An 18676-nucleotide genomic window follows, 5' to 3' on the forward strand; every position below is an offset into this window, starting at 1 on the left:
GAAACAAATTCGTTTGCTGATTCTCTTTTTAACTTGATAATATAAGTACTTAATCTGTTCCAAAATAATCAGCTATTAATCAAGTCTTTTTTTCTAGAATTTAATATTTCACACCGTAATTTTCTTTAAAAAGTCATGCATAATTTTAGTGCGAAAATATTATTCGAAATTAATCCTCCAAAAAATGATATAAAAAAATCCTCAAATAATAATGATAATGGAGATGTAGTATTTTCCTCTCTTAAACTAAAAAAAAAGGAATTTATATTCCAGTTTTCTTAACTAATCATCCTTGACTTGTCAAAAACGAAAATACATCTGACTTTCTTCCTAAAAAAAAGAGAGACATACTTTTATGGAGTATAAGAAGAAAAAGTATTCAAAAAAAAAAAAAAAAAGACCATGCCAAAAGAAAAAGAGAAAAAACTATTATTCTCTGGAAAAAGAGGGTTTAAGAAGAGGTTTATGAGAAGACATGGGAAACTTCTTTTCCACACTTTCAGATACAAACCCTAGCTCCCCCAATTCTACCACCACCATGTCTTCTTCCACTGAATCCTCACCGACCCACGAATCAAAATCCGATCTTGAACCGACCCACAAATCTAAATCCGAAATTGAACCGATCCGTCAACCCGAAACCGCTGAAACCCAAAACTCTAAAGAGGAAATCAACACAGAAACCCAAGAAGAAAATGGAGAAAAAGACAAAGATACCAATTTGGAAGAAGAAGAAGAAGAAGAGGAGGAGGAGGGTGAATGTGGGTTTTGTTTGTTTATGAAAGGGGGAGGATGTAAAGACACTTTTACTGAGTGGGAAAAATGCATTGAAGAAGGGGAAAAGAACAAAGAGGATATTGTGGATAAGTGTTTTGAGGTTACTTCTGCTTTGAAGAAGTGTATGGAAGCTCATAGTGATTATTATGCCCCTATATTACAGGCTGAGAAAGCTGCTGAGGCTGAATTGAACAAGGAGTTGGACAAAGAGAAGGAGCAAGGGAATGGTGGTGATGCTTCGGGATCCGTGTCGATGGACCCTACATTGGACGGGAATTCAAATAATTCTTAGCTAAATCAGGGTTAGTAAGTCTCTGCAGAAGCAAAAGAATTGATCTTTATAAATTTTGGGGGTGGGGGTTATAGGTGATTTTGATAATTAAAATGTGGGAAATTTAGGAGATTTTTTTGAATTGAGGGAAGAAAATTAAGAGCTTTTGGCTAATGCTATAATTCCAATAGTTGTACTGAATTTGCCTCAAATTTTAACATTATACGGGTTCTCTTGAACTGAATAATTAGTCGCACTTCCTTCGTGTCATTGAGTGTAGACTATAGTTTCTTCTGATTTATGATAATAATTATGCTGGATTGAGTAGAAGAAATCTTCCAGCTATGACATTCAACTCTTGATATGTAAGTTGTGTCATTTGGTTATTAGCTACTTTTGGATAAATAAGAATTTGATGTTAATTTTTTGCTGCTGGAATTGGTATAGTAAATGTTGATTTATGTGTAAATGCATCAATGAAAATCATATGGATTAACTACTTTCTATCTTGTATTCTTCATCACTTTAGGAGTATGTTGTTCTTTCTGCAAGATTGCATTTGTTAGAGCTTTGGTAATGTGCAAGATAAGAATGCAAAATTTTCTGCGTGTTTAGCGGAAAATCGACTGAGCAAGATAAGAATGCAAGATTGCATTTGTTAGAGCTCTGGTAATGTGCATATTGTATCTTGTTACATCCTTTGATCAGTTGTTAAGTTCCAAGAGCTAGTCATATAGTTTATCAAAGTAAATCTTAATATTAGTAGTGTTATAACAACGAGACATTGGTTTGATTACTCATTGATGACATCAATCCCTTGTTTCCCAGAGCTCCCTGAAAATTTTATATTAACTTTCTGAAAACTATTTTGTTTTAAAGTCAACTTCATTTGCTTATTCAATGCAGTACAAGAGTTTTTGATTTTTTTTTTCCAATTGCTTGCTAAAGACAAGTAGTGAATGGTGTAACGTATCCCAAAAAAGGTAGTGAATATGATACGATTGGCATTTTTAGTGTTTCCCAGTCTTTGCCTTGCTCCATCTTTCAGTGTTGTTGCCTGCAAAAATTTTAAGTCACTTAGCTGTTAATTCTATACATCCTGCCATATATAGCTTTTATTAATTTCCTCTAGAGACTTGACAGTTCAGTGAAGTACATTTTTTTTATTGTATCCTAGTGTTGCTGCTGATCACCTGATCTTTTATATGATGGAACATACTAAGTGTTCCATCATATCATAATAATGGTGGGTATCTGCATGTGCAATGCATTTTAAAGCAACTGATGTTGTCCTCTGCATATGTACTACAAAATGATGTGCCATCATGTTGCGCTGCTTCTCAGCCAGATATTATAAGGAGAATATTTGTTGTCATACCCAGAGGAAAGTACTGTTTTAAGTTGGTAAATATGGTTATTTTTTATGGCTTCTTAACATTACACCTGTATTCAGCAGTGTACCCCGGAAAGTGCGTGGAAAGCAAATCTGGAAAATGTGATTGAAGTTTTAGATTGAGCAAGTCAAGTGACAACTAGATTAGAGGATATCCTGGGGCTTATGTTAGTGGTCTTCATATATGACTTTTCTTGAGTTTTGTCCAGTATTTCTTGATTGAATCTCCTTATTCTGTGGCTAGCTAGAAATGGTCTTTTCCTCAAGTCAAATAAACTTCGTAGAAGGTAAGCTACTTCATGAAAGCTAAGGTGATGTAATGCTGTTTGTTTGTCTCATGCTTTCATTCATCTCAAAGTTGCTTCTGTTGTGCTCCAAATATCTAAAGAAATTATTTTCCATACAAATGGTAATTCGTTAAAGATCATCTGTATACCGGACTACACCAATGGCTGCATACTTCCTAGTGGCATGTACATTGTGGCATTCATCAAGTTGTGTCTTTCATGTTCATATGTGCAGTCTGGGTGCAGGTCCTAGCTCTACTTCCAATATGGTTCTCTGACATGATAGAAGCTAGACTATGGTCCATTTCACTTGTTATTTATCCTTTTTGGCGTAGGGCAGGGTAAAAGGGAAACCATAATAGTTTGATACTTGAAAAACGGGTAAAAGGAAGGGAACCATAACAGTTGAAAGTTTGAGCAGCGCTGTTGTTGAGCATCAAAAGATGGTGCTTACATCATAAACACCACTTCCTCTCTTAGTTTTGCTGATGTACTTGTCCTAATAGTCATATGGCCAGATAAAAGCTGACCTCATTCTACATGTTTACCTGTTTCCATGGCATATCATTGATTTTCAATTCGAGGCAGTTATGATTTTAGGCTGATGACTTACTGAAGGTCCTGAGATTTCACTGTGTTAGGATTTCTTGTGTGTTCTTGCTAATTCTGTGTAGGAAATCTGGAAGTACAACACCAACCGTCAAAAGAGTGAAAATTAAGCTTCTTTTGTGCCCTGAGGCAATCCTAAATGACCTTAAAAACTTTACCGGAATATGTGGATAATCGTTCCGTGGTACAGGGATGATTAACTCCAGGAGTTTAAAAGAGTAAAAAGTGAAGTTCTGCTGTGGTGGTTGAACATTTAATTCTGATGGCTTTTTTCTTTTTCTTCCTGTGGTTTGTTGCAAAAAAAATCTGCTTTGTCTAGTTAATTCATGATTTCTTGCAGCTAATTTCTTAGTGTTGCTGGAATCTTACATTTCTTCAGGGTGCTGTGTTCAGATGACCTATATATTAGTAGTTGCTTTCCTTGGGGGGGGGGGGGGGGGGGTGGATGGTGACACATTTGAACAAGGATTTGAATTATATTGTAGTTGTGCATTTCACTAATTGCTGCACACTGATTACAAATTAACTCTCCTTGACTTTGGTTTACATGTTGCACTCTTATCTCAGAAAAACAGATCTTTTTTCCTTTACATCTTGCCTATGCGGTGCGGATAAGTTTTTATCGTTCTAGAATTAAAGGTGTTTTAAACAGGGTAAAGGGTGGTAGAACCTTAATGATAAACTAGCATCAGATATATAAAAAATTGAACTCTCATAAATGCCAGGATATTATCACCTAAAGTGCAAAAAGGATCACAAAATCTAGGTGTAAGCGAACTATTTTAGAGTTGAGTACTTGAGTTCCCTGATAAATGATATATAAATGAATGTAACAAAAAACCAAATTGAACAACTATACTTTTAAACTTTACATATTTTTAGCCTTTTATAATTTTTCCTTTCCATTTACCTGAAATAAATATTAAGCTTGTTTTTCTTTGTGATTTTTTCTGAAAAAAGTGAAAAGAAATACTGAGACGAAGACCAAACAAAAGAATTCCAAAACCTTAATCGGGTAGACTGGGCCGCGCTTTAGTTTTTCAGCCCAAAAAAAGTGGTGGTTTAATTAGAGCAGCCCATCAGGCATTTATTGGGCTTAGATGACGCCGGCCTGTTATCCTTCCACTGCACAGAGCGGGAGCTATTCGTTGCTCTGTGAAACCAGCCTCACGCAGTCCACCCCACTTTAGGAGAGCCAAGCAGCCCACACCTTCGTTTGAGCCCCATGACCCAACTCTGAGCTTGGATAGGGCAGGCCAGAATTTAGCCACCCAAACCCTGCCATCTGAACAGGCCCAATATTCCACCACATTAATGCCCACACTTGAGTTACAAGCCCACGTAACTGAGCTCGGCGATATTGGTTCTCTTCTCTATCAAATATAAAGTGATAAATACTATGCTAAACTAACGATGTGGGATGCAACCTGTTTTGAAGATCTTATTCTTTCTTCATAATCTCTTATTGGATTAGTATTTAGTTCTTTTACTTTTGAACCAATGTTAAAAAATAAACTTCTTAAAAAGTTGGATGCCATAGTTTCTAAACTTTTATATGTTGACTTATTGCAATTAACGAAGAAGAGTTTTTTTTATGGCAATGAATTCAAAAGGTAAAATCCTCAGAAAGGGAGATGATGCATTTATTATTAGGGTTTTAGCTTATTTACAGTAAATAGTATAATGATTAGTATAATTTAACTATTATAGCAGTTTGTCTGTTTTATTTTTTACAGGTTACCAATTATTCTTATAAAGGACAAATACTTGTAATAATATTTTAGATGACTTGACAATATAAAAAAAAATCGTGTATTGTTGATGTAATAAAATTAAAATTGATAATAATATTGTTTAATGAAAGCAATGGATAAAAAAAATAGAAAATGCTCCTTGCTTGTAGCCTGATTGGCCAAATTAGTTTTATTATTATTTTTGTTTTTTGCCTAAAGTATTTTTTTTTTTGAAAGTTAAGGTAAATTGGCCAAGTTTTTTGAAGGAAAAAAATATTTTTGAGTAGAAACAGAAGTTATTTTTGGGAAGCTGAAAAACTAGTTTATCCACAAAAGTACTTTTTGAAAGTTACTTTTGAAAAAAAAATATACTTAGAAATACTTTTTTTAAAACTTGGCTAAACACTAATTGTTACCCAGAAATAATTTTCAAATTGATTAGCCAAATACAAATTAATTCTTATTAAAAATATTTCTTCAAAAATACTTTTAAAAATAATTTTTAAAATAAGGTGATTTTAGAAGTGGGGTGAAAGAGAATATTAGTTGCTTAAAGGAAAATAACGTCACCTAGTTTGACAGAATTACCGCAAATGCAACTCAAAGTACAAAAAAATGAAAAAAGAAAAAAGGTCGTGTGTTAACTGTATAACAACCTCATCTGGAAATCTAGCAACCGTAAAGCGAGTATCTCAACCTGCACTCAGTAGCAAGAGGGAAACAAAGCTAGAAAAATGGCTTCTGTTTTCTCTGTACACCCTTTACCTTCTTCTTCTTTCCTCTGTCCACTCAAAACCACAAAATCAAGAACAAAGCATCATCAAACTTTTTACACTTACCAAAAAACAATCTTGATAAATTCACTTCAGTTAACAGAACTTGACCCAAAAATACCACAACCAGTGCAAACATTTTGGCAATGGCTATGTAAAGAAGGGGTTGTAACAACAAAGACACCGGTAAAGCCAGGAATTGTACCAGAAGGTTTAGGACTTGTTGCTAAAAGAGATATAGCTAAAGGTGAAACTGTTTTACAAGTGCCTAAAAGATTTTGGATTAATCCAGATGCAGTTGCTGAATCTGAAATTGGGAATGTGTGTAGTGGATTGAAACCTTGGATTTCTGTTGCACTTTTCTTGCTTAGAGAGAAGTGGAGAGATGATTCCAAGTGGAAATATTATATGGATGTTCTTCCAAAGTCTACTGATTCTACTATATATTGGTGGGTTTGCCCTTCTTTTTTTTTCTTTTTTTTTAATAATATTTTTTGTCCCTTGTTTGTAATAGTAGCTTTATTACATTACTTCTACGCTGTGCGGACTCTCCAAAACAGTTGCCGCATCTGTATCGGATCCTCCAAAAATATACTAAATGTTGATGGGTGCGTATCGGATCCTCCAAAAATATACTACTTTTGGAGTATCCGACACGCACATTTTCGGAAAGTCCGAGCAACATAGCATTGCTTAGTATCTGTTGTGTATTTTCTTATTCTTAGACTTCTATTAGTACTTGTTATTGCTTTCATTTCGGTTTTCTGACTGCATTACTTTGTATTAGTCTTGTATTTTCGCTTCAGTTTTCCAATTGGTTTGCTTGTTGTTGCCCTTTTCTTTTATCTTTCCTGAGCCGAGGGTCTACCGGAAACAAACTCTCTGTCTTCTTAAAGGTATGGGTAAGGTTTGCGTACACACTACCCTCCCCAGACCCCACTTGTGAGAATACACTGGGTTAGTTGTTGTTGTTTTGTATAATAAATACTATTGTATTAGGAAGTTATGTTGCTGATGAAGGTTGCTTTGTATGTTATTCCAGTGCAGGTCTGAAGAGGAGCTCTCTGAGATTCAAGGTAATTTGGTTTCCTTGTACAAAATGCTATTAATAAGAAAATTGGAGATGTTTATGTTACAGAGTTAAGTTATATGCACTGATGATAATATAAAGAATTTGTACGCTATCGGTGTAGTTAAGTTTAACGTGTGATAGCATGTTAGTTTTCATTTTTACTAGGTTACTAATTATGTAATATTTATTGTTGAGATTTACCGATAATTGCCTTATAAGTAAAACTGCAGATTTTTTTTGTTCATTGTTTTACAGAATTAATCCTTCTTATTCGTAGATTTCTGTTGTTACATATTGTTGATTACTATCTTTCTCTTCAATTTTCTTAATATCTTATTGTTATTACTACTTGTTGCCACTGCTTCTTTTCATCTTCTCTTTAGACGAGGGTCTATCGAAAACAACCTCTCTGCCCTTCAAAGTAGGGGTAAGGTCTGCGTACGCACTACCCTCCCCAGGCCCTACTTGTGAGAATTCAGTGGGTTTGTTGTTATTGTTGTTGTTGATTGGTTAATTATCATTTTTACCAAGTTATTAAATACATAATGTTTATTGTCGAGGTTTACCTATAATTACGTTATAAATGACCTGATTGCGTAAAACTTACTCTTTTTTATTACTAAAGGTCTTACTCCATGACAAAGCACTCGTGGTCTTCCCCTTGCATTTACACAGGAGTTTGTTTTCGTGCCTTAAAACCCGTGACTGTTCTGCTACCAAAGCGAAACTCTTACCATTTCATCAACGCTCACACTCATTGTTTTATTATTTTTATTGTCTAATAATTCTGGCAGTATTAAGAGTTGTTATTAATTGGTTACATAATCTCTTGAACTTGGTCTGCACTTTGCAGCTTTGGATGCAATCTTGTATTATGTTGAAGGCTAGTTGATGATTTTCCTGTGACCTATGAAATTGTGATCTCTTATGACTTCGTTAAAGAAATCGGTTTGCCTTTATATAGGATAGTTACATGATTTTCTTGATTATACTCCATAACCAATATGTAGAATGGGATGCCATTGTCTATAAGCGAAGATGAAACGGCTCTTAGATAAGAAATGAGTTTCTCCTTGTTTGGCCAAATGATAATTAAGGTTCTTTCCCAGTACTTTTGATTAATTTGTTTGCCGTGCTATGGTTTGCAGGGACTCAACTGTTAAGCACGACGATGAGTGTGAAAGATTATGTGCAAAATGAATTTCAAAAAGTGGAAGAAGAAGTCATACTTCGTAACAAGCAGCTTTTCCCTTTTCCTATAACTTTGGATGATTTCTTCTGGGCATTTGGAATACTCAGATCAAGGGCATTTTCCCGTCTTCGGAATCAAAATCTTATTCTCGTCCCCTTTGCTGACCTGGTAAGATTCTAGGTAAATGAAAATCACTTAGATAGTGATGAATGACTACTTACAAACGAGTATCAATTGAGACCGAGGAAAGTTAACAGAATTTCTTTGTTTGTTAAAGTTATCTTTGGATATTGCATATCATCATACTTTTGGCTATACATCAATTGGTGAATAATGTCATATACATGGTTTAATTGTCAGACAAACCACAATGCCAGAGTGACAACAGAAGATCACGCGCATGAAGTTAGGGGACCAGCCGGTCTGTTCTCGTGGGATTTGTTATTTTCTTTACGAAGTCCATTGAAACTGAAAGCTGGAGACCAGGTAAGGAGTTCTTCAAAATTCAGAAACTCTCTTCACTCGTCTTTCGGAAATAGCCTCTCTACTCCTTCGGAGTAGGGGTAAGGTCTGCGTACACACTACCCTCCCCAGACCCCATTAGTGGAATTTTATTGGGTTGTTGTTGTTGTTGTTGTCTCTTCACTAGACAGATCAACTAGCTGGACAAGTTATTCTGCTTCTTGTTCATCGAAAAGCTAACATTGTAACAGCAGCCCGGTGCACTAAGCTCCCACTATGCCTGGGGTTCAGGGAAGGGCCGGACCACAGGGGTCTATTGTACGCAGCCTTACCCTGCATTTCTGCAAGAGGTTGTTTCCACAACTCAAACCCGTGACCTCCTGGTCATATGGCAGCAACTTTACCGGTTGCGCCAAGGAAAAGCTAGCATATTGTGAAAAATAATATTCATTACTTCGTGCCTCGTAATTGCATGTGTTATGTAGCAGTTGTTGTTGGGTCATCTAATTGCTATAGCTCACTTGTATAGATGTGGTGATTTGACAGCTTTTCATTCAATATGACCTGAACAAAAGTAATGCTGATATGGCGCTTGACTATGGTTTCATCGAACCAAGTTCAGCTCGTGATGCATTTACGTTAACATTAGAAATATCAGAGTCTGACGAGTTTTATGGAGACAAGCTGGATATAGCAGAGACAAATGGCATAGGAGAAACTGCTTACTTTGACATAAAGATTGGACAATCTCTCCCTCCTACTATGATTCCATATCTGAGGCTGGTTGCCCTAGGCGGAACTGATGCTTTCCTACTAGAATCAATTTTCAGAAATTCCGTTTGGGGTCATCTTGGTTTGCCTGTTAGCAGAGCAAATGAGGAGCTCATATGTAAAGTCGTACGAGATGCATGCAAATCTGCACTTTCTGGCTATCACACCACAATTGAAGAGGTAAATTTACATCATTAGAAGTATCAGTTGAGTTGCATTGCCTTCAGTGGTGGAGCCACATGTACACACCCCTTTGTCGGAAATATACACTATGTAGCTAGGTAACATTTTTTTTTTATGTGGGGGTAAGGTCTGCGTACACACTACCCTCCCCAAATACCACACTGTAGGAATATACTAGGTTAGTTGTTGTTGTACAATCAAATCTCTCTATAACAGCCGCGTCTGTTTCGACATTTTTTTGCTGCTATAGTGAAGTGTTGTTATAGAAAACATATATTATAACACAATATGAAAAACTGGTTTCAAAGAAAACTTGGCCATTATAGTAAAGTGCTGCTATAAATGATAGGGGTTATAGAGAGTTCTGACTGGATATATACTACATATTGACACCCTTTGGCTTCATGGGTTTACTTATTTATTTTTCGACCCCCTTTAGTGAAAATTCTGGCTCCGTCACTATTGCATTGCAACTTGTCCTACTTTATTTTGGTCATGCATGTTTCATTGTCACCTACCTCAAACTATTCTACTAAATGCTATGAATAAACCGCTTTATTTCTCCACTATGTAGTACATGTGGTCTTATTTCCGGCATTGAATACTGTGTATTGCAGGATGAGAAACTGATGGAGGAAGGAAACCTCAGTACAAGGCTTCAGATAGCAGTTGGGATAAGATTGGGGGAGAAGAGGGTATTGAAACAAATCGACGATATCTTTAGGGAAAGGGAACTGGAACTAGATGAATTAGAATACTACGGGGAAAGGAGGCTTAAAGATCTTGGCCTTGTTGGAGAGCAAGGAGATATCATATTTTGGGAGCCAAAGTAAGGACACTTCTACTGAATGCGGGATGCTTTGTGCACCTGCTGATCTTATGATCAGTCTAGTTGAGTTATTACAGCTTGGACTTGAGAGGTTGCTTTTATCTGATGTAAATAATGAAAGAGCGGTTCTATATTATCTTCTTGTGAAATCCTCAAGCATCAGAATTCTTCAGGACAGAAGAGTTCAGAAGATAACATCAGTCATCAGATTATTTCAAGGTTTTAGTCTTATTGTGTTTAAGATTAGTCTAAGCAAGTGAAACCTTTGATTGAGGCCACCATTATCTTCCCATTGGTCCTCAGATCTAAAGATGTTACTTATTGAAGAGTTCACATTTATGTATTGACAATATAAAAGAAATTTACACCATCAGTAACAAAATAATTACTGGTAAATTTTTATGATAAACATTGCAATTTACATACTACCACAGGTTAAACCAATGTTATTAAAAGCCACCTTAGCAATGCAGAGCGAGGGGTTATCACTTCACGGGTAAAGCCATGCACTTTATAGAAATGTGCATGTCAAACATGACGTGTGCAAAGTGTACCAATTAGTTACAGTTGATTTATTGAATCTTAACTTTGAAGAGTTGGTTGGATTAATATCCACATTGTTGTATATTGGGTACTGAAATTAGCTATTTTAACTGCAATTAGATCACTATAGTACTACATTTATATGTTTTTGATATTTTTTAATGTCACGAATTGTGCGCTTCACTTCACTTCAAAGAACACATGCGCTCCACTTCTCGCTTTTCACTTCAAACCCAGTAGACCTTATCACTTTTTTGCACTTCTCGCTTTTAAGAACATTGGGTTTAACTACACAAAAAAATGTGAAAAATCTTTACACTAATAGTATAACTAACTTGAACCTTTTTATGAAATGATTTTTATACTAGTTCACTACTTCCTCTTGCTTTCAAACAAAAGATGCACTAGAACTGATGAATCTATGGTCATCAAATTCAGAATTTGTTTCAACTTCCTTTTTTGGGCATGACATTTAGATAAATATTCAAACTGTTACACTGTTTGCTCCACAATTATAGCAAATTTAATTGTAACAAGGGTTATCTTCCTGTAAATAATTGTTGTATCATGTGACAGTCAGCACAGTTCAACTTGTTGAAGAGAGCAAATTATGAACAAAAATGAATGAACACATTAACATGACACTTTCTTTTCTTTTTGACAAGTATGACACATTTGGTTTCTTCATTTTTTTTTTCTCTTGCTTCTCCCAGTAATAAACTACCCATCTACGGAAAAACACCTCTCCAAAATGCCTGATGACCCAAGGCCGCATTCTGGCCTTTTGCTAACGGATCTCGAGTGTGTATACCAACAATGTTACGCCTTTCGCTTAGCTTTCTTCACGAAATGCCTGTGCATAACCATGGACTAAATATCCATGCAAGACATGCTCCGAATCGCATATTTCATTGGACCTCAGTTGAATTATCAGGGCCTAACAAATCATCACATCTTGCACTCTCACACAGACACTCCTGTGGATTTGCATAGAAATAATCTTCTTCTTTTGGTTTGTCTGCAATAACTCTGCGACGAGTCGGCTGCCCCATTCTTCCTTCATGTGACTGCCGGACTGCAGCTGTAAACTCATCCCACGTAAGTGTTCCGTTCTGATGCAAATCTAACAGCTGTACAAGTCTTTTGCGATCCAATCGAATGGTTTTTCTAAAACCAAGATACCTGCAACGGATCTATTCAGGATTCCTTTGACAAAATAGTTGTTAACGTTACAGAATCATTAACAGCACAGTAGGTAATATGTACCTACGATGACCTTCAACAACTTTAGCCATGTTCCCATCATAAGTAGGAACAAATACATTACTAGCAGTTGACACTATAAAATCGAGGGCTGCCATCTGAGATGAATGATTCTGGAACTGCCGCAACTCCCCAGGATCAAGCAGCATTTCCTTTTTCACCTGATATTTGAGCATAAAATTATAGCTTATATCAATCACATGCCATGCTGATAGATAAAAGAATAATCAGCTAAAAGTTTCCAGTTTTAGATGTAAAGATTAGCCACAACAACTCCTCAGCCATAAAAGCTGGCAGTAGAACACATCGAACATTTTCCAATACATAGCACAAATTCCACATTTCCAAGTTCAAATGTCTCAAAGCATGTTGTGCTGTCAATGAACAATAGAACACATGCAATAGATTATAAGAAATGTTGGCTAAGCCACCTTTTCCCTATTACAAGCAGCAAGTTATCGATAAATGTTTTAAGTAACAGCGCTAAGATTGGTAGTTTAGATGTCTCGGCAAAAGACACAATTAGAGTAGAGTAGCACTAATCACTTACAATCTTTGGGAAGGCAGCTCTCAAAGCAGCAAGCCTCCTTTCACCTCCGTAAATGTCACCAGATGCAATATATATTTGTATGTCTTTTTCAAAACCCAACGCTTGCAGAATCAAAGCTGCCTCCTCTGGGGTGAGGGGACACAAGCCCTGAGATCTCCTCTCCTCAGATATAATCTCTTTCTCCTTCCACCATGGGAATGCATACCTGAGGAAACAACGGGAACCAGAACGGAGTTTACTATATAGACAACAGGTTTCCGCGTTGGTCAAGACGAAAGGGTGAAATAGAGAAAATTGTATTGGTCGGAGTGGGAGAACCAAGTGAAACCATTAAATCATTCAACAATGTTAAACATCAAATTCATGAGCACTACTGCTACCATCAAGCTGCATTTTAGCTGTCGGGCCCATATGCTGAAAAATTACATGGAGTTACATAAATGCTGCAACATCGTCTCAATCAACAAACACCAAAAGCAAGTAAGCCGAAAAGTTGGGACCAAATCTTTGATACTAGACAGGTCCTTATATAGCAAAATTTGATCTGGCTGTTGACCACTAATGTAAGTCTGTGCATATGGAAATCGTAAAATACCACCCGTGTTTTCCCTCTTTGTGCCTGGTTCGAATTAGCGATTTAGGCAGAATTATATATTTTTTGCACAAAGAGATCTTGAAAGAACAAGAACAACTATGCCTCAACCCAAACGTGGTTGGGATCGGACATAAGAATCCTCAATGTTCCTCTCATTCCAATACTCGACAATTAGCCTTTTACCATAAATTAGGGATCCCTCTAAACACTTGAGCTCTCCACAAATTTCTGCTGACATACAAATATCTAAACAAACTAAAGCGACACTTGAAAATCACCAGATTTAATGTTAAGTGTACCAACCAACTAGGCCTTAATCCTAACTAAGTACTTCGTTTTACTTAGAATCCGTGCTAAGTCTGCAGGGATTCTGAGAGATTGTAAGTTTTCTTAGACAACTCCTTTCCATGTGATTTTAAAAGAAAAAGAAAAAAGAAAATAAAACTAAAATACAAAAGCCGTTCTTAGATGATCACCTTAACCGTTTGAGCTCCTCAGCTTCCTCTTCAGTGCAGCCATGAGTGCAACCAGAGAATGCCAACATATCCATCTCATATCGTAGATGCAATGCTACAAATGGTCCTCTCGCCTGAAGCATATGTACCAATTTTTCTCCCAAAGCCTCGATCTCTGGAGTGAATTTCAGTGCCTGAAAATTCACCCGACATCTGAGTTTTTGAAGCTCAGGAGGCATCCCGTTGTTTGCTAGTCTAGTATCTGTCTTGTTGAAATGTATCACTTGATGCTTGCTGAAGAGAGGCAGAATCTGCATTGTGTAGTCCGAATGCATTAGAGCAGGATAAACAAATGTAGCTTATGCATAAATTGCAACAGAGGTGAAATATTCAATTATCAAGGTATTAGAATCATTGTATACAGACTGATTCCAATATCAAAAGCAGCACATGAAATTACATACAGCAAACACAACGGTACTTTGCAAGTTGAGATGTATCGCGCCAATGCTTTATGATTTAAGCACTAGTCTTCTAAGTGACGACAAATGACAATGTCCATAATCATGAAGAAGAATCAACTATGTAGGTCAATCATGAAATATAATAAAAATGTATTACAGAAACAAGTAGATAAACCTGTTGCAAGTAGTACTTTTCGTTTGACCAGCTAACAGGAGGCATTACTAGTGGTTGGTATCCATATCTCCTGCTGAACCTCTTTGGCAATCTCTTTATTATCCGAACTTCATCTCTTAGTGAAGCAGTAAAATGTCTCACATCAAAAATATCATCAAAATTGCTGCCAAGAAATGTTACAAGCTGTTATAAAACACGAAGCAATAGGTCAAAGAAACACATCTACATAACACCAGAATTACCTAGGATCTGCCCAGAAAGATGCTTTATCAAGCTCTGGGACAACCAAAGTTAGATTCAGAAGCCGTGCAACAGTCACCATGTCACAGATCTACACTCAAAAAAATAGCGAATTATTTACAGATTAGGAGTATGAATTGAAATTATGGGAGCCTACTTTAGTTTGAATACAGTTTCCAGAGTTCCCAACTTTCTTGCTATTTGAATTGAATATTAATGTATAAAGAAAAGCAAAAGAACAAATACTAACGGCTGCACGCATTTGATTCAAGCCACCATTGCAGGACACTTGAAGAAACCCATTATTTGTATAATTTCCTGCATAATATCATGTATCAACGTTTTATATATGTTAGAAGGCGCAGAATTTGAAACTCAAAGAAAGATACAGTTCCTATTAATATGTTACACGTATGAGACTGGGTGATGGTACTTTTGGTCACTAAATGTTCAGTTAGTACAACGGCAGATATAAATTTCTTTTAGATAATTAAGTAAATCTTTAATTGACGCAAAACAGCACTAATCATCCCTAAAAGTGTGTTCACATCTAGCTCCTTATGGTAGAGACATTTCTTTTTCTCTTTTTATTGCTTCCTTACTGTTGAGACATTTCGTTTAGCAGCATTAATTTGCTCAAAAACTTCAGAAAATTTTGTGTTTATACTTTTACGACTAATGCTAGACGACTAACCCTGGGAAAATTAGAAGATTGAGACTTCTCACTCTATTTCGAATTAAGAAAATTCTGTCTTAAAAAAAGTAAGCTGTAATAAGGAATGCTACAGAGAGGATTAGAGAGGAAAGTCTTTCATCCAGTCCCTTTCTCGCCTTTCCTTCAAGGGAACACAATGTTTTTTGTTTTTATCTCTAGAAAATGCTTCCTACTAATCCAATTGATTGTTCCCCGACTGGCTTAGCATAGATCCAATGATTGATTTCATTAGCTTATCAGAATATATTTCTTTTAAATGGAAAAAGTACATATATTCTGGCGCGCGAAGTCACTCACTGGATCTATGCTGAGTCAGTCGAGGAACATTAGTTTAAGGTTCGATATTTCAGATGTGGTAACTTCATTAGCTTTTCCGAATATATTTAGTATAATGGTTCCATTTTTCAGAATGGTTACAGCAGCAAGTCTCAAGATTACGGGACCAAGTATACGGAAATCTAATTGCACCCCTGCAAAGTAAACCAATTACCAGAGGGAAATACCATTAAATGGATCCCAATTTGGGACAAAAAGAAGATATTCGGAAGCAAATTTAAACTCTACCTAATTCTAACTAAAAACCTTTATGCTGGCATTTGGACACCAAAGTGACAAAATTAAAATAGAGAAGACAAACTGACTAATATACCATCTCATCGGTAGTTCTGTCTAGATTACAGATCTGTTAAGGTTGAATTTCCAAATCATCAGATCTCACACACTAGCAAAACCACATTCAGGTCCTTCTCTTTCGTTTTCCTTTTTTGTTTAATCTATGTCAGTCAATGAATCAATCAGTCAACTGGCCTCAACCTCAAACTAGTTGGAGTCAATTATATAATAAATCCTCTTTTTCCATTCCGTTCTATTTAGGTCGACTTCATTCAAATACTAAACCTTTGACTTTTTCGGCAAGTAAGGGGTACTCAAAAACAAAAATTTCTCTAAATCTCACGTACAAGTTTCTATGAATCATTTGGTTTCATTGGTAATTAGTTATTAGCTAAAGAATTACAACTAACTTAATACACAGCAAACAGATCACATACTTCAATAGCATTACAACAACTTTGTCTTAACCCCAACTAGTAGGTATCCGCCCATATGAATCATTTGCTTTCATTGGTATTCAGTTATTAGCTAAAGAATTACAACTAACTTGATACACAGCAAACAGATCACATACTTCAATGACACTACAACAACAAATATGTCTTAATCCCAACTAGTAGGCATTCACCCATATGAATCAGTTGCTTTTATTGGTATTCAGTTATTAGCTAAAGAATTACAACTAACTTCATACACAGCAAACAGATCACATAATTCAATAACATTACAACAACAACTATGTCTTAATCCCAACTAGTAGGTATTCATCCATATGAATCATTTGTTTTCATTGGTGTTCGGTTATCAGCTAAAGAATCACAACCAACTTAATACACATCATACAGATCACACACTTCAATGACATTACAACAAAAATAACAACAACTACACCTCAGTGCCAAACAAGTTCTAAGGCATACTTCAATGACATTAACTGATAACGGACAGGCGGGAATACTCACCGCTATACTACAACTTAATATACAGCAAACATATCACACACTTCAATGACCTCACAACAACAACAACTACGCCTCAGTCCGAAACAAGTCGGACACATACTTCAATGCCATTAATTAACTAACTAAAGGCTAATGAAAAATCATACTATAACTAATAAAGATTCAAGCACACAGAAACTCACTAGCTGGAAGAAGAGGCAAAGGAGAAGGCAAAGTCTCTTCAACATGAAGAGAGAGCTTAGTATATCCAGTAAAACCAGAAAATAAACGTGGATGATAAAGTTCCCAAACAGCAATAAGCTGAACCAAACATGTCCATATCAAAATGCTGGAACAAACCCTTATGAACCAAACTTTTAATCTTGTTCTCTGTATCACTTGCCCTTGTTGTAATGGTACTTTTTCACTTCTAATATGTACCTCACTCTCAGATCTAACCTCCATTTCTCAAATCATCACACCCCTCAAATCTTCCCATGCATGTGATAATAATACACAATGGCATAAAAACTTTAACCACATTGGAAAATGGTATATTCTTGGCCCAGATTAACTCAAAGATTCAACACCCAAATGAAAAAAAATGAACTTTTCAAGACCCAATATAGAAAAGATTTGAACTTTGGAGCAAAACCAAGAAATGGGAAATTCCTACCCAGATTGACTAAAAGATTCAAGACAAAAACGAAAAGTAACCCAATATGGGGAAAAAATCTGAGCTTTTCAAGACCCAATATGGAAAAGATTTGAACTTTCGAGAAAAATCAAGAAATGGGAAAATGGGAAATATATGAATGAAGTAAAAGATGAGAAGCGGTGATGAAATTAAGTAAATTTAAGTTTTTTAGAATGCAGCAGAAGAAGAAAGGTGTAGTAGGGACAAGAGTCAATATTGCTTTAAATGAATTTTCCTTTGCGATCTTCTTATTGAAAGTTTTCTTCTCTATAAAAAGATTTAAAAGAATACTGTATCTGTCTTCAGGTTTCGTTGCAGGGATCTAATAAGAAAGAGAATGGCAGAGATGGGAGATCTCAGAATATTTCAAGAAAGAAACAATAAATTAACTATTTAGCTTTTAATTTTTTACCCAATAAATGTACCCTTTTATTAAATTAGCACTCTTATACAATTGTGTAAATTAACACTCTCAAAAACATAGTAATGGAAAAATTATAACTCCACCAGCGGATGATTTTCATTTTTTGTCTACTCCAGAGAAATGTCACATTTTTATATTTTTTAAATTTTTAATTAATAACATTTCATCTCTATAGAAATGACATGACTTATTTGAGCATAACATTCAAAGCATATTTTTGGCATGTTGTACATATATTTAGTTTGATTCAAAAGTCTTATTTATATTTTTAAATTTTGTACAACAACAACGATAATAACAAATTCAGTGAATTTCTGTGAGTGGCGTTTAGGAAGGATACGTAGCTTACCCCTGTCCTGGAAGGACAGAGAGTCTGTTTTCGATAAACTCTCGGTTAAAGAAAGAAATCAATGAAAATAAGTAACGACAACAAATAGCAACAACAAGATTAAAAAAAAGAAGACCGAAGCCAAGAAAGCAAGTAGACACTAGTTAGTAATAACAATCTAAGAATAAAGAGATATCATACTAACACTAATGCTATCGAACTGAGAAGACATATGAAGAACGTTCGACTACCTACTAACATACTACCATAATGCTCGACCGAGAAGATATTATTTAAATTTTATATCTAGTCAAATAAAATA

At 35.7% G+C, this 18676-nt stretch overlaps 3 protein-coding genes across 3 annotated transcripts; 2 read left to right on the plus strand and 1 right to left on the minus strand.

The window, feature by feature from the left end:
- The first annotated feature begins 395 nt into the window (after nucleotides 1-395).
- Nucleotides 396-1486, plus strand: LOC104089643 (uncharacterized). Its single transcript, XM_009594592.4, has one exon. It carries the CDS (start codon nucleotides 476-478, stop codon nucleotides 1067-1069), a length of 594 nt encoding a protein of 197 aa, XP_009592887.1. The 5' UTR covers nucleotides 396-475; the 3' UTR covers nucleotides 1070-1486.
- Nucleotides 1487-5714: 4228 nt separating this feature from the next.
- On the plus strand, nucleotides 5715-10761 carry LOC104089653 (ribulose-1,5 bisphosphate carboxylase/oxygenase large subunit N-methyltransferase, chloroplastic). Its single transcript, XM_009594598.3, has 6 exons — nucleotides 5715-6292; nucleotides 6891-6919; nucleotides 8064-8275; nucleotides 8468-8593; nucleotides 9116-9520; nucleotides 10141-10761. Exons 1-6 carry the CDS (start codon nucleotides 5805-5807, stop codon nucleotides 10354-10356), a joined length of 1476 nt encoding a protein of 491 aa, XP_009592893.1. The 5' UTR covers nucleotides 5715-5804; the 3' UTR covers nucleotides 10357-10761.
- Nucleotides 10762-11335: 574 nt separating this feature from the next.
- Nucleotides 11336-17980, minus strand: LOC104089664 (rhamnogalacturonan I rhamnosyltransferase 1). The gene is made up of 8 exons (XM_009594610.4): nucleotides 17109-17980; nucleotides 14888-14955; nucleotides 14640-14728; nucleotides 14398-14560; nucleotides 13780-14069; nucleotides 12709-12913; nucleotides 12162-12319; nucleotides 11336-12077 (listed from the first exon to the last, which is right to left on the minus strand). The coding sequence occupies exons 1-8, from the start codon at nucleotides 17368-17370 to the stop codon at nucleotides 11804-11806; spliced, it is 1509 nt and encodes a 502-aa protein (XP_009592905.1). The 5' UTR covers nucleotides 17371-17980; the 3' UTR covers nucleotides 11336-11803.
- Between the last annotated feature and the right edge of the window lie 696 nt (nucleotides 17981-18676).

This window comes from Nicotiana tomentosiformis, chromosome 10 (genome assembly GCF_000390325.3).
Source record: "Nicotiana tomentosiformis chromosome 10, ASM39032v3, whole genome shotgun sequence".
Lineage (NCBI taxonomy): Eukaryota > Viridiplantae > Streptophyta > Magnoliopsida > Solanales > Solanaceae > Nicotiana > Nicotiana tomentosiformis.